The 16,908-nt window shown below is 42.4% G+C and overlaps 1 protein-coding gene across 1 annotated transcript; it reads right to left on the bottom strand.

The window, feature by feature from the left end:
- Positions 1-3,119: 3,119 nt before the first annotated feature.
- On the bottom strand, positions 3,120-6,624 carry LOC135499693 (uncharacterized). The gene is made up of 4 exons (XM_064790616.1): positions 6,534-6,624; positions 5,489-5,742; positions 4,307-5,055; positions 3,120-3,815 (listed from the first exon to the last, which is right to left on the bottom strand). The coding sequence occupies exons 2-4, from the start codon at positions 5,729-5,731 to the stop codon at positions 3,452-3,454; spliced, it is 1,356 nt and encodes a 451-aa protein (XP_064646686.1). The 5' UTR covers positions 5,732-5,742; positions 6,534-6,624; the 3' UTR covers positions 3,120-3,451.
- Between the last annotated feature and the right edge of the window lie 10,284 nt (positions 6,625-16,908).

The following is a 16,908-nucleotide window of genomic DNA, read 5'->3' as shown; positions in this document are numbered from 1 at the left end:
ATTAAATGTGACAAGCATTTCCTAAACTCTTACAACCAAAGCAAATACAGACTACCAATGAATGTACATATTCTAGTATCGTTCTTTCCTTTTCCAAAAGCATAAATCCCTTGATCCAACCGGAACGCAGACCAGACGCCCCTTATACCACGAAATCCAGAAAACCAGTTTTTTCCGTGGATATGAGACTCCTGCCAAGTTACGTTCGTACCGTGGAGTGAGGCGGCTGCAGAGGTGAAGAGAATGTCGTGAGAAGCGAGGAATGGAAATGCCAGATTGATTCCAGATCGACTCACTATGGAGACACCGTCGATGGGTAAGACTTCATCATAAGATGGGTTTCTCAACGATATCAGTCTCCTGCTAAGTTGGTCGTCTGTCGGGAGAGCCGAACGCAGAGGTGAATATAATGGTGTGCGACGTGGACTTCTTGAGAAGCGAGGTTAATAGTGTCACTAGTAGGAGGCCTTTTTCCAACTTCTTAACAGTTTCTCAAACTTTTTCCTGATTTATCCGACAAAAGTCCGACACTGTTCGACTTCCAACACTGTCCGACTTTTTCCTGAAAGGTCGGATTTCTAGAAAACCTGTGAAAAATACTACGGCTTCCAAAAATAGGGAATTAAAGATCAAAGGCCAATGTTGAATTAACCCTATTCAACGTAGCCCTTTCATCTTTACTGCCCTGGGATTTTTACAGGTTTTTTAGAAATCCAATGTCGGACTTTTGTTTTTGGTTTTAGATCAACCTCCATATAAACAGCTACAGTATCTGTTATTCTGTTATTCTGTGCCGAAACAGACTCAATGCTAGACACACAATCAATGATATTTTCAATACTACTTTCAAAAGATGAGCTAAATACGTTTATTTTGCCAACATTGGTAGTTACTTATCGCAATCTGCCAATAAATATGTTAGTCCGATGATTAAGGGATTATTCTAAATATAGCAGCTGAGGTTTGCTCAGCTCACCTAACACCCAACATCTGGTTTCTGGCCTGAGTCACAGAGTTTCGACGGAAAGGGTTATTAATGATTGTGTGTCGATAGTAATCATATTGACTTATCATGTATAGATGCCATTGCTTCGATAGAGGGCAGCACATAACGGTATATGTAAGAAAACTCAATTGTAGAAAACTACTTTGTCCTGACTACTGTGTCCTGAAAAGTTGGTAATTAACCGGCAGGCTCATTGGACACGTTCACTTGCCCTAGCCAGTTTAGGCTTGTCAACCACCCTGAGAGGTGTTTCGTGGGGGTAGGTGTTATCAAGATTTGCCCTGATAACCCTGAGACTGTAGTACAATGGAGGGTGCGAGCGGGCTTTGTTCAAAAACAATAGACCGTGTATATTGGGCTAGGTCTAAATTCTTCTAACTTCGACGGTAAGGGGGAAAATAACGTAAATGATGTAAAAAAAACATAACGTGGCGCAAAAGGTTAAAATATTATTCCCTATCTTGGGTTCTTGGTAAATTTCAAAGACATTCCTTAGCGGGAAATCCACCACTGGCACTAACATTTTCCTACAAGGGGCTTTCGATTGTGGTGGGCCGTCCGATTTATGGTATCAAATAGCTGATCTGTAGATATGCAGCCAACAAAATATATCGCTATAGACAAGCAGCAACAAAAAATCACGAGCGCGAAATCGCAGGCACAAATGATGGATCCTCGCTGAAGAAATAGGCCTGGTAAATAATTGACTTCTTCCACATCCTCCTGGCAAACAGGTGAAAGACATTCAACTAATCCGTAAGACCGGGAAAACATGGAGAAAATGTGAAATGGTTCAGGTTGTTTGGTCTAACAGTTAGACACCATCTCGTGTTCGGCCAAATCAACCCGGGTAGTCGCGAGGAATGATCAGCTATAACCTGGATGGTGTATGCCGTGTTTTAGACCCACCCCGGGAGTTCGACAGGAATCTTGGCTGATCAGAGAATGTTAACACTTCGGGTGCGAGAAATGGGCGAGTAACAGAGGCCAGGGTTGGCCTGAAGTACCCCAAAATACGAGCCTATCTCCCCTCATTCATTTGTACTTCTCCGATTCTAATCCTGACATGAAGTATAGCCGAGTTCGGCTAGTTTAACACAATTTAGTGAAGGGACGCTTACTTGGCGTTTATAAGTGTATCTTGGCGTTCAGTCTTCTAAGATGTCCCCATGGTACTAGGATGGGCTCCTAGCAAAGCCAAACAAACACGACAAAGATACAGATCCTTGTGTTTGTACAAAGGTGTCACAGGGACTCTCCATCCTGGGACAGATTCTCCTGCAACACGGGTGGAACGTTTCAGAGTGTTTCCCGCTTCTGAAAGATCCCCTCATTCTTTGTCTTGGAAAGCTGAAAGACCAACTGGCCCATTTTGCTATGTTTTCCCCTCAAAACGCCATGGTCTCTCCAGCTGACTATTGTGGACACACTGAAATATTGGGATAAACATAAATCGTCACACTGAAAGCAGGGCGGCGGGAAAACGATTGTGAAGCCATCTATGCTAAGTCAATTGAACTAAGACGGGGATGGCTGCGACAAAATGAGTCTCCGTCGTAACGCGCTGATTGTGCCCTCGTATTGTCCCCTTCAGTTGGCAATGGCCACTGATAGATCAATCGGGGGAGGGGTATATTTCAATAGGGGTATTTCTTCGTGGAAATGGTCAAACTGTCTTCTGGTTGTGAATTAGCGATGATAATGTTATTGTGGCAACCTAGACTTAGACATGATGTCCCAGGAAGGACCACAATATGTCTCTAGGTTTACACTACGGGGGGAGGGGGGCAACCGAGTCTATTGGGGTGTTGGTCGGCCAGTTGCCGGTTCAACGTATCTCGGGCCGTTAAAATGGAGGGGACGCCACGCTGGAACCAGAACTGCATTAAAATGTGTCCCAATGGACTCCCGCCGCTCCCTGAACAATCAAGGGAGGATAAGTGACTTCCCCGAGACCACACTTCTGTGGTGTACCTTAAAGACACATGCTGCATAATCGATGGACGATTGGATTAATATAAAACAAAGGACACAAAGACAATAGGTATATCTAGTGTAATTATCGTGCAATTCAAATGTTTTAATCCATATTAGTATTATCGAATTTTCTGGACTTTTATAATGTTTTTAGAACTTTTCTTCTTGGTCGTTTTTATGTACAGTGCTCTGGAGCATGCATGGCATGTACAGACCACTTTAATATATGGTATTTTATTTTTATATTATTTATAGTGTGACAATGTATTATCGTATCAGGCACACACGTATAAAGTAGAAAACATAAAAATAACTTGGATATATAAGGATTAACACATATCCATATCACCACGCATCTTCCCACAATTCAACAAGTGAGACAAAAGTACCCCATTGGACGGAGAAACACCTGCCAGTGTAAAAATCGAATATCAAATGGAGTGAATTGAGTGTCAATAACGCATAGAATTACTCGATTTGTTGTAGTGTCAAAAAGGGAAAAATTTCGTCGAGTGCATTCTCATTTTCTTCAAGGTCTGCTTCGCTTGAGAAGCGGAGGTCAGCATAACCGCTTTCATGCCTGGCTTGGGTCATTCGCATCACCGTGTTGTCATAAGGCAGGCCCAATACCTCCCGAACTTCAGCAATTGTTTCATCATTGTCGACATTTTCCTCCCTCGCCGGATTTTCCACTACCCTTATCATATCTTGGTATTTCTGCTGAGCGGCTCCACTATCTGGAATATTCTCTTCCAGAAACTCCACCAGGTCTCTTTGAAATGTTCTCATGGGGTCTTGGCAGTCCAAGCATATGTCGCGGATCGCTGCATGCCTGAAAAAAAATTGCAGAAAAATCATAACGGGAAACCAAACTATAATCTCAATGAAAATCCAAGCAAAAATCGCAGGCACAGGAATCATAAAGGAATAACAGTCAGTTAAGAATCTTAACAGGCATAAAACCTGTTATCTTAAAATAATTTTAACGGAAATCCAAGCGAGATTCTCTTATAAGAATCTCAACAGGAATCACTTAATTACCAATTTCGTGTACGATTCTCAACAGTTGGCTCATAAATGCGACTCTGAAAAGACTCTTAAATGAACACCCGGACAGGGTATTAGCAGATTTCACGATGCTATTACATGTGATGTTACAAGTGGTATGCATCTACGAAGGTAGCTTATACTAGAATAACGAGCACTTTCGTCGCAATGTTAGTCAAAACGACCACTGCATGCTACCCAATTCTGCAGATCGCTTCCCGGATCGATTCCTGGTTATAGAGGCCAATGTTCGCGCTTATGCTAACAGGTACCTACTTCGAAATGAAGGCTATCCCAGTGAGCTTAAAGGCCTTCGTTCTCCACATGTGGCGAGCAGACCTCTTGTGGGTTTCCTCATCAGTTTGTCCTTCTGCAGTTCCTACCGATTCCTTTATATCAGCCAAAAACGTGCTGCTGCTGAGACTGCAGATGGCTGCCTTGACATTTGACCAGAAGCTTTTCATGTCAGACATGACAGACTGCACCTTCCTGATGGCGCATACGGTCTCTTCGAGATAGCGGACAATCTCCTCGCCACCACCGATTACTTCCTGGACCCTTCTCAGTATCTCACGCACCTTTCCCTCCACATTTTCCAGTTCTTTCACCCTTTCTCCAGACTCCTCTTCCATCATAGCAGCATGGGTGGCGATATCCCTCAGATGGGGTTCCACAAACTCTTCAAGCCCATCACGCAGGTGGGTGATCACTACAGTAATCTTATCCAATACGATTCTGTTCTTTTCAACCACAGTTTGGAATGTTTCTCTACAACGGCCTAATGCTGGTTTCAAGTCATCACTTACCATGTTGCTTAGATCAGTCGAAAGTCCGGTATTAGTAACATATAGCCGGTACTTCGCCAACTTGATGGAATTTAAAAGTTTGCGGAGATTCTCAACAAACTCGGTCTTTTTGAAGTCTGGTAAAACTACTTCCCTTGCTAGACGCATTAGGTGGGTGTTGGCTGCAGGAACCCGAGTGATGGAGTGCTCCTCTCTTCCAAGCCAAATGGTGCAGGGTCCCTGCAAAAGCGATCGAACAATAAATAATTGTTCAAAACTTAATTACATACCGGACTTAATTACATGCATCACATGTAGGACAGTCCAACAATCATGCCAATGCAGTCCCAACTTATGTCCATTAGCCACATTTGTTATGCGAAAAGAGCACTGTCAATTTCTCACAAACATCAACGGACATCCAAATTATACGCCACGAGAACGCGTGGCCCAACCAATCCACCGATTCCAACCTGCACTATTTCAACTTTGTTTCAAAACCACGCCTACTTAACTTCTGTATCCTGGATTGGGAAACTTAAGAACGTTTCCAGGTTGTAAAATATGTCTTTCTAAACAATTCAGATCTATTTGTCCTCAATTACTGACTAAATGTTACTTATCATCCCTGTAAACCGCAAATTTGGCGGTTTACAGTATACCCTTTACTCACCCCTTGATAAGCTACTATCCCCAGCAGGCGGGAGTCACCTGTCAGCAATGTTGCAACATCATTGTCGTCTTGGATGTCATAATCTAGGCCATTGTTCTTGTAGGCAACTAAATGAAATTGTCCTATGATTCCGAAACTCCTCCTGATATCATCTTTGAAGGCTACAAATCTCTCGCTCTTCAATAACTGTTTCTTTCTGCGTCCTTCGTAGACAACATCAAGTGTGGAGTTAAGCGACGCCATTAAATTATCGCCTGTAGTAGAAAACATTGTGTACAGTAAGCGACCATTATGAAAATGCTATTGTTAAAAAAACATTCTGTTTGGTCGTCCCGACAGCCCCCTCTCCACACACACACACTACATCGATATTGCCAGTAAGACTTCTCTTTAATGTGTCCACCGCACATGCGCATTTACATATAATGGCATTTGCATTTACATCGAAATCGAGCGAGCTGGAAATGCAGTCACTTGACAAGACACTAAAAATAGACGTTTTCAATCAAAAAAGGTTTTCAAATGCAAGATAACCCACTTGAGAGAATGATAACAGCAGGTTTTGTGTGATTTGACTGTTCACGAATATCATGCGTAGAAACGAATAGAAGCTTTTCTACACACGGGATGGCATGACATGGTTTTGAAAGATTATAACTATATGTTTTTAAAACTATGTACAGCATGCATACATAGGTTTTGAAATGAAAGTGGTATATTTATTTTTTTGATACAAAGTGTGCAAGAGATGGTCAAAAGTGGCGAAACGATGTGGTGCAATGGTTCAAAACACAAAACTAATCAGATGATTAATGGATGGTTATAAAAAATGTAAATCCTCACATCCATCACAAACATGTACAACAAAAAGGCAATGACGAAAACCGGACTGTCACTGTTGGAATGGAATGCGATTTATAAAGCTCTTCTGTATGAAGAGACCGCCCTCGGCTAAAAAGCTCGCGGTACCCGAAACTGACTCTCTTTGCTCTCCACCCTTTGATGACCTATGTCTTCCCCAATCAAACTAATCAAATTCACTTACCAGCAGTTAACAGCACTTAAGGAAGTAGAAAATGTTGGCACCCAACCTTCTTTGTGCTCCTCGGTAAATCAATACAAACGACGAATGTGACAAGACGTACCTCTATCACTGCTGCCGGGAAATTTAAAACGGGTCTGCACTATTCAACAGGGAGAGTATCCGTCCAAAACTCTATGACTGCGTAAGAAAATATCTATGATGATTAAAACAAACCATGTTGTCCATCGGATCTCCTATCATCGATTCTATGATAGCCCGTGATAAATTTCATGACGGGAATATCGTCACGGAGAAGTGAAAGGAATCCACAATAAAGATACTGCAGTTTCCTAAATCAAAGGTTTTCGTTAATCCACTTTTTATGCCTGAATCGAACATGCATGATTACGTCTGGCCGAATTCGAATGCTGACCATAACCTGGATACATAGACAACCATGCACTGCACTGCATAACTTCGGCGCTCGTGGCAAAGCAGCATGCTTGTTGACTTCACCAAGTACGCCATAGAACGACAACAAAAAAGATGACCATGCCTTGGCCCATACTAATTTACCTGTCCCTTCTAGCTATATACAGCGCTAGCACAAGATACTTTTTATGCTGCTAAATCGTCATTTGATGCCATATACATGTAAAAGTTGTTTATGGAGTTTCTGAAAAGTCCCCACGAAACACTCTCGTGTGTTACTCGCAAGTGAAGGCATCCAAAGTCTAGTTTTCAGCTGAGAGGAAGTGCTGAAATTAAAGGGTTCAACTAGACAGTGCTAACCACGACAACATGAGTGTACATTTCTCCCCACAGCTTTAATGGATTACGAACTTTTTCACCAAGTTCTATTTCAGAACCGATAATATAAACGGCCGACTCCATAAAGAGAGTTTGCTTTATATATAAATTTGCTACAAAGGTTACTCTATCAATAGAGTCAGATTTGCTAGCTACAGCCAAAAGTTCATTTTTCCCGATGCAGCCTGGTTGCTTTATCTCAATTGATGATAATATTCAGACGAGAAACATGCACTCTGATTGGATCAGTCGCCGAGGGTCACCAGAAGAAGATTGATAAAGACGGAGCAGTGGACACGAAACAACATACTGTGGAAGGTACTGTTCTGTGATCTTACAAATAATTCGTTGTTTTTCAAAGCCAATGCAAAGATATTCGAATTTTCGAACACCGACGTTCAGCTGCGGAATCGAATGGTACCAGGGGTTAGACAAGTTTTGGCTCAATTGCAGAATCCCTGACAAACGCCATCACTACCAAACGATTGTATGGAATCCTAACCAAAACCTCTCGTTGAAGCATTTGTCAGGGATTCTGCAATCACGCCCAATTGTTGTCACTTACGCTGGCGTTAACTTAACGAGGCGTTGAGTCTAAGGAGTTATCTGAAAGGAATGACGCCAGTTTAAATTAGCTCGGTGTTAATGACAAAATTTGTCTTGAACACGACCCTGATTTATTGGAATGCACTGAAAATAAACCTTGAGGGACGGTCCAGACATCACTCACAACATGAAGTACAACAAGGTAGTAGGTACACGATCAGGCCAACCCTCGGGGGCAAGCATCAAAATTATTCGTAGAGATTATTCCTGTTTTTCAAACCAATCAACGCACCCCGACTCTATATTTGTATATCTCCAGTACTGTATCGATGACAAATCGGAAGCTGTTCATATGGAAGAGGATTCTTTGGCCAGCCAATGAGGATAAGGAATAGAGTGAGTTGATCATCACGCCAAAGCTGGGATGGATAATATGCCATCGCCATTGGCCGTGCTACAAGATATAGTGAGTATGGAGAGCTGAAGCAAGCACGGTCGGAGAATGGTCGGAAAGTAGGCTCTATATTATTTGGGTGCAGGTGCTCGCTCTTCGCAATCAAAGTAACGATCACCAGCACTTAGTGACTCTGGAACCAGACGAAACTGCTTCGAAACTGCGCTCAACGACAGAATAGTCATTTTATCAGTCATTGGATGCCACGAATCGGGCTGTGGGCTTCCAATAAACAAAGTGTCGTCTTGGAGGAATTCTACCCTGCCAACAGTCCGGACAGGCACATCAGTAGTCATGATAATATACATTGGAAATGCCACTAAAGCAATGACGACGTCAGTAGCTAAACTTGACATGAGTGTTTCGGGAAGTGACCTCACGTCGTCAGCTCTCGTGGTGGAGATCTACCAGTTTATTCAGGGCTACGTCTTCCCCGGGGTTCTGCTCATAGGGATCATGGGGAACACTCTCTCCCTGGTAATCTTCATCAGGACCAGAAAACGCGCCGATGCAGCAGTCCAGTACCTCTGTACCCTTGCAATCTCCGACACAGGGAATGTTATCGCCATAGCAATATCTTACTGGGTCTCATATGGCCTTGCCTACGTCACAAATGGTGCCTACTCATTCAATATACTTACATATTCGACTGGTTCGTGCAAAATATTGGGATGTTTGAGACATATTTGGGAAATTTCATCAGCGTGGGCAATAGTTGCTTTCACTCTGGAACGACTTTACATTGTGTGGTGTCCTTTAAAACGAGCGGATATAACCGCAAGAAAGCGAGCATTTACCATAATCGCTATTTGGATCTTGTCTGTTTGTTTTAGTATCCATCGAGTGTATTTCTATAGTGTTTACACAGAGGCTTCGATCTCGCATTGTTCATACATAACTCCGATTGCGATCACGTTTTCAATACTCATGTACGACATCACCGTCTATAACTATGTCCCGTGTTGCTGTTTATTTATTGCAAATATTCTCATCCTCTTCGGAATACGACGGGCAAAGATGGCAACGATGCGTTCAAAAGTTGTGAGTTCGAGGAAGAACAACCAAGACAGACGCTTGATTATATCTTTGCTATTGGTCTCCACACTCTACATAGTCTTCATGACCCCCGTCTCCGTGTCCGGCACTTACTACTTCTACTATTTAAAAACTACCGAAATCATAGATGCCAACCATTACGAACTTCTCTATTACGTCCTGATATTTTTCGATCAGTTCAGTTTATTGAACTATTGCACTAATTTCATCGTTTATGGCTGCACTTTACCTTTCTACCGGAAGGAAGTTTATAGTATGCTGTCATTGCGCTTGCGTTGAATGGTTGCCGTAGGAGGACTCAGCCATGTTTTTGTTATGACCTCAGAGTAATGAGTCGGTAAATCTGGTAACCAATATTGCCGACCAATACTTGGATAGTCATATGAGGCTGTTGCAAACGTTGCGAATGAATATATATGGCGGTTGTTATCGTGACTTTTTTATCCTTATCCGTACCCCTCTCGTCCAGAGTTCAAGACCGGTGAGCGGCCAGTTTTCTCAGGTCTGGTATGCATTGAGCACTACATTATATGAGGCAGCCCAACCTGTCGCTGACCAAGAAGCTTACCACTTAGTTTGAAAATCCCTTTCAGATGTTACGTGGTAAGAGTCTTAGTTAAGATATAATTCAGTTTCGTGAACATGTGCACGTACATTCGTAACAAGGTTCTTGTAGGATTCTTATAATGCACATATGCTGTATCAGTTTGTATTGTTTTTAGGTGCCGATGGCCTTAATCGTCGATAATAAAGTCAGGTTATATAAAGATTAACTACGAATCTTACAAGATTCTAGGAAAGACTCAACAAGTACGTGAATCTTGTCTGGATTTCGACCTGGAAATGAATTCCCTTTTCTCAGGAACTTTCTATCATGTCATTATAGATCACCATCATTCCCACATGCTTTATCTGTAATACACTTATTCACAGTCTAGCCGGTAGTGAATTTGATAGTTCGTCCCAGGAAAGTTTACTGTCGCGCATCCGTGATGGTAGAACGTAAGAGTCACGGGCCTACATCATGTCGAAAGTACATATACTGACAGTCTGTTAACGTTTGGCTCTGCTGGCAATCGTTTCTTCACCAAGGGCCAATTGCCGTGACGCCTGAGCCATCGTATTTGAATACCCGCCAATACAGGCGAAAACTCTCCCATATCGATGGTTCCCATGCATGGATGGCGAGTTTTGTCGCTACTTTTTCCGAACAAAATTTCAGTTTTGTTGTTTCTCATCTTCTTATTACGAAACAACTGAAAGTGACTGGGCGAGGCGAACATGCATGCTTGGACAGTATGGTCGTGTTTCATCTTGGTTACGCGAATCCCAGGCCACTGTAAACTGGTGGTGTTTTTTACTCTTGCCGAGCAAAAAATCAGAGAAGACCAGCGAAACAGTCACATGCATTGAAGCTTGACAGTAACTTCCTCAGCATAGCATGGTTGCTCTTCCTAGATGTTTCACGAGCTCAAGTCGTTCTTTTTTCAGTATTCGATCATTCTCCAAATCAGTGGAAACGATCTTGCTGATACTTTGGTGGTAACGATCTTGGTAAACCTAACAAAGCCACCACGGTTTGGCTCAGAGTGCTGCTGTGTACACTCAGGCCTCAGAGACATAACTTCAGAGTAACTGTACAGTTTTCATCACCCATTTCACCCCGGAGAATAATATTCTATGCGAGACAATATCGCCCTGCTAAACCTGGCGGTGATGCGGTGTTATTCTATAGTGCAATGATGTTTACTGGTATTCAGTTAATAATCTTTGTTTTCTCTAACTTACATACTGTGAGCTGCCATGGGTGCGTAGTGCCTTGACACCTGAATAAGACATGGCGTAAGATGTGCATATTTGAAGTTGCCGGTTTTATCTTTACTTCTACGCAGACGCTAGCTAGTATCGTGCACAGGTCCATGCAGTGTGGAGGTATGATGAAAATGTATCGGATAGTACTGGCGTAGTGATCGACTGTGGGTTCGATTTGTTGGAGCCTTTAATCGCCAACCGGTACTGTTAATGTGGATTAATCACTGGGTCCTAAATTCTTGTAATCTGCATACTGACAAGAAAGATAGCCAGGCCCCATAGCCTAGTCTAATTTGGAAGCTGACTGTAAATAACCTCATGCTAAACCATGCTCAAGTAACCCAATTTGTATACCGACCAATTTCAGAATAACGTCAATGACTCTGAATATCAATGAATCGATTCTGCCTCTGAACCGCAGGATAGTTCGCCTACTAGCCAAGCTTTATATACAGTACGACCCCATTACGCATGACGGGTACCCCGTGGCATCGACACATCGCTACCATGATAACCAACAGCACGCATGCCAAGTGACAAAATACTATATACTTCCTTCCGGTAGAATGGTAAAGTGCAGCCGTAAATAATAAAATTGGAACAATAATTAAGCAAACTGTACTGATCAAGAAAGGTTAGAATGTAGAAGAGCATTTCACGATAGCTTGCATCTAAAATTCTTGTTGACTTAAGGTAGTAAAAGTAGTGCGTAGCGCACACGTTGACGGGCGTCATAAACACTATGTAAAGCGTCGAGACTAACAACAAAGATATAACCAAACGCCCATCCTGGTGTTCGTTTTTCGAGGTTAGGACTTGTGACATCATCTTTGCCTTCGCTTTTCGAATCCCAAAGAGAATAAGAATGTTGGCAATGAGTATGAATAAACAAGGAAGATAGCTAAAAACAATTATGTCAAAAATAAGGATTATAAAAGTCACAGCCGTTGGTGTGTTGTAATAGCAGCTGGATGCCGAGCGATTTGTCTCAATGTGATTTAGAACCAATCGATGGATACTCAGACAGGCAGACATGACCCAAATTGCGATTATTATAAAAGTTCGCTTTCTTGTTGTTATGTCTGCCCGCCTTAAAGGGTACCACACGATGTAAACCCTTTCCATGGTGAAAGCAACAATGACCCATGCGGACGCAAATTCCAACGCGTGCCGTGCGAAGCCTATCAGTTTGCATATTGCAGTTGAGTATGTTAACAAATCGAAGGAAATGGCGCCATCTGTGACGTACGCAAGACCGTCTTTCAACCAATATGCAGCTCCAAGTGTAATGATAAACCCTGTGTCGGAGACTGCAAGGGTGCTGAGGTACTGGACTGCTGCATCGGCGCGTTTCCTGGTCCTGATGAAGATTACAAGGGAGAGGGTATTCCCCATGATACCAATAAGAAGAATCACAGGGATGATGTAGCCCACAATAGAATTGTAGATGGCCCCGACGAGATAGAACGACGAGACAGAACTACTTCCAACTTCCGTGCCAAGGTTAAATAGGCCAATTGTCGTCATCATTTCTGCTGATGTTCGCAATTAAAGCCGCGTTAAATACTAAATACTACATGTTTTTCCGCAGGACATTAGTCGCGGGCTTGATATGTTCAGACATTTAAGATATTCTTGCACCTTTATCCATAGTGTGATTCGAATGTTAAGCAATTTATAACATTCTCGTTGATTCCATCATCAAATCTGCGGAGGCCTTTCCGAAATTCGAGAAATCTAAGCCAGGTTGCAGAATCAACTCGTAGCCATTGAGGTTTAGTTACCATCAGCAGGAGAATTGGACGTGATTTGAACATGTGCCAGCCTCGCACATATGTCTCGCAATCAGAATGAACACGGACTCCTCATTAAGTAAGTCAAGAGGCAGATGTACTGAAAATGACTGATAATTTTGACAAAAATCCTTCGCTCTTCAGCGAAACTTCAAGACCTACATGACCGATGCTTTGTATATCGAATACACCTTGACATTGCCTTCTGCAGCACGCTATACGACGGTCTCTATTTATGGTATATATGCTATTTTTGCTCAAAGTTGAATGATTTGTTCTAAAATAGATCCTGATAAATCGAGAAAACAAAATGTTTCTTTGACATCCACTACCATGATTGCAGCCCTAAGTTATTTTGAGCCACCTCTGGAGGAACAGGCATTGTAGTTAGCATTAAAATCACGAGGTTCATTCATCCAAGATTTACAGTCTGCAGCATGATGTTATTGCTTAAAATGTTTTTAATGGGGGTGAACTTTCTTCTCTACTGCACAACTGCATTACTGTCCTTACGAGAAGGGGTCTCTCACGCATCGGGACTCCCTAAGAAACCGGGCGACTGCGAATGCATGCGCAGTGAGAGCAAATCGTACACTTCCTTCCGGTAAAAAGGTAATGTGCAACCATAAACGATGAAATTAGTGCAATAATTCAACAAACTGTACTGATCAAGGAAAATGAGGATGAAGTAAAGGGTTTCACGATATTTTGGATCAACAACATTTGCTGTTTTAAGGTAGTAGAGATAGTTCGTGCCAGACACGCTGACGGGAGTCATGAATATGACGTAAAGGGTTGAGACTAACAGCAATGACACAACCAAACGACCATTAATATTTTCCTTTCTCGAAGATTTCAAACCTAAAGACATCTTCGCTCGTCGAATTCCAAAGAGAATGAGAATATTGGCAATGACAATGAAGCAGCATGGCATATAATTATGTACGGTCACGTCGAAAACACCGATCCAAAACGTGATGCTGAAAGGCGTGTTGTAGTAGCATGTTGTCAAGGCTGACTCCTTGAAGACGTGATTTAGAAACAAACGATGGACACTCAGACAAATAGACATGACCCAAATTGCGATTATCATAAATGTTCGCTTTCTTGCAGTTATGTCTGCCCGCCTCAAAGGGAACCACACGATGTAAACCCTTTCAAGGGTGAAAGCAACAATAGCCCATGCAGATGCAGTTTCTAACACGTGTCTTGCAAAGCCAATCAGCTTGCATGTTGCATTTGAATATGTTAATAAGTTATACGATACGGCACCGTTAGTGACGTAAGCCAGCCCATCTGCCATCCAAAACGCCACTCCAAGGGTCACAATAAACCCCGTGTCAGAGATTGCAAGGGTGCTGAGGTACTGGACTGCTGCATCGGCGCGTTTCCTCGTCCTGATGAAGATAACAAGAGAGAGGCTGTTGCCCATTATCCCAATAAGCAAAATGCTTGGTATAACGTACCCTAGAATAAGATTATAGATCTCCAACACCAAAGCTGAAGATGGGACGTGAGTCTCAGAAAGTGTCCCCTGAAAAGGTGCAGACACAGTGAATGCTATGGACGTGCCATTGCTGTACACCATGTTGACTTGTTCCTTCCTTGCTTTGGTACCAGTTACATAGAAACGATACAAGCCTGTAGCTTTATAATATTGAGAAACAGAGTATCAACAACAGAAGTCACAACATGTTTTGATGACAGACACATTTAGATGCACTCCTGCGTAAAATTTAGTGCTCTTATTAGTCCCGAATACCATATCCATAGTTATGGGAGAACCAAGGTTCGACATTATGTGAAAGTGATTTGATTTGCCCAAGTACTAAGCATACCTACTGAATATTTCAATCTCCATCGGGCATATCTTAAGTGAAATCGTATTTAAGTAAAAATCATAGATAACTGTGTTGAAAAACAGGGACTGAAAATGGTGCCTTCTCAATAAGACTATCCTGCCTCGCAACATGGAAGATCTTTTGTTCTGCGCTTTTTCCCTCAATCTGTTAACCTTCACTCTTGCCAGCATTAGACATTCAGTTAGACATCCTCTGCCAACATATACATAGAACCAATAAATAGAACCAACTTGTTATGGTGTGTAGTATTACCGCCTGCTATATTTATCAAAACTATATACGACTACAGGGAGACACTTTTTTCCATCTGTTCTAAAATTGACTGATGTTTTGTACTTCTTTCACACGAAGTCGAATGGAGCAATGAATTACATTAATATTTGGAGCATTACACAGCGGTGGTCAGCTTAAAAAGACTGCAGCGCAGTCAATGCACCTTTCCCGTCATGACATTCTTGCAAAAAATTGGTAGTGTAGAGATTGGGGAAAACACCTCTGAAATCAACAGGATAGAAAAGGTGAAAGAAATTGGTGTTGCGCCCAAGTAATGCATACAGTTACGTAGTTCCTACTCGCCCGAATCTCACTAGTGTCACGTGCAAACCAACCAGCATAGTCTTGGTCTTCCCAGTCTTACTTAACACCTTGTGCCCCCGAGAAGCGTAAATCGACTGGCATTTACTCTTACGTAACCAACGAAGGGTAAATGTGACCCGTTCTAGCAAAACCAGTCGCATGTCGCTAATAAGATGAGCCTAGGATGACACCTGGAGATAATAGAAGAAATTGATGTCGTCAGACTTCACAGAAGGCAGACAATAGTGAAATGAACAAACAGTCCGTCTCAACCTGCCAAGCTCAGAGGGACATGCGACTGGTTTTGCTGGAACGGGTAACAAATTGGAGGCCCGTTTGCAAAAGCGTGCGTTCCCGTGTGTGTGTAGGGGACGGGGTGGAGATAGGTGAGAAAATACATGGTTTCACACATTTTATCCGCTGTCACTTTGACTGATTCATCAAAGTTGAGTCACCTTGGTCGTTAAATTGTTGGAATTTGTCCCTACGTCTAATTTCGAATGACCCCACTGTTGTTGACCTTGTAGCTGCTCCTCTTACTTTATCAACAGCTGTGCACATGCGCAGTGACATCATTTTATACACTTCTTTCCGGTAAAATGGTAAGGTACACCCGTATATGACGAAATTGAAGCAATAATTCAGCAAATTGAACTGATCAAGATACGTTAAGACGTAGAACAGAAGTTTAAGATATTCCGGGTCTACGATTTCTGTAGATTTTAAATAGCGGAGATAGTGCTTGACCGACACGGACACTGGTGTCATGAACACGACATACAGAGTTGAGATAAACAGCAGAGACACAATCAAACGACTATCATTTGTTTGTTTTCTCGAATTCACAATTTTAGAATCCATCGATACAGTTGCCCGTCGTATCCCACAGAGGATCAGAATATTCGCAACAAATATGAGGAAGCACGGAAGATAGTTATAAACGGTAATGTCGTACATAAGGATCGAAAACGTGACTGTCAGTGGAGTATTGTACGAGCAAGACGCCGAAGAGGATTCTCTGAACACTTGATTTAGAACCAATCGATGGATACTCAGACAGGCAGACAATGACCAAATTGTCATTATTATAACCGTTCGTTTTCTTGTAGTTATGTCTGCCCGTTTTAAAGGGAACCACACGATGTAAACTCGTTCTAAAGTGAAAGCAACTATAGCCCACGCTGAAACAATTTCCCACACGTGTCTTAGAAACCCCATGATTTTACACGATGCATTCGAGTGAGTGACCAGCTTATATGAATGGGCACCACCAGTCACGTAGGAAAGGCCATATGTCATCCAGTACGTCAATCCAAGGAAAATGATAAACCCTGTGTCGGAGATTGCGATGGTGCTGAGGTACTGGACTGCTGCATCGGCGCGTTTCCTGGTCCTGATGAAGACTAACAGGGAGAGAGTGTTTCCCATGATACCAATAAGAAGAATCACAGGGATGACGTATCCTTGAATGAAACTGTAGATTTCCA

The sequence above is a fragment of the Lineus longissimus genome, chromosome 15 (genome assembly GCF_910592395.1).
Source record: "Lineus longissimus chromosome 15, tnLinLong1.2, whole genome shotgun sequence".
Lineage (NCBI taxonomy): Eukaryota > Metazoa > Nemertea > Pilidiophora > Heteronemertea > Lineidae > Lineus > Lineus longissimus.
This window is presented reverse-complemented; position numbering and strand designations above follow the sequence as displayed.

Coding starts and splice junctions, on each gene's coding strand:
- LOC135499693 (XM_064790616.1), bottom strand. CDS start 5,731: ATGGCGTCGCTTAACTCCACACTTGATGTTGTCTACGAAGGACGCAGA. Junction 5,056..5,488: donor GGATAGTAGCTTATCAAGGG/GTGAGTAAAGGG, acceptor TCGCTTTTGCAG/GGACCCTGCACCATTTGGCT. Junction 3,816..4,306: donor GGGATAGCCTTCATTTCGAA/GTAGGTACCTGT, acceptor ATTTTTTTTCAG/GCATGCAGCGATCCGCGACA.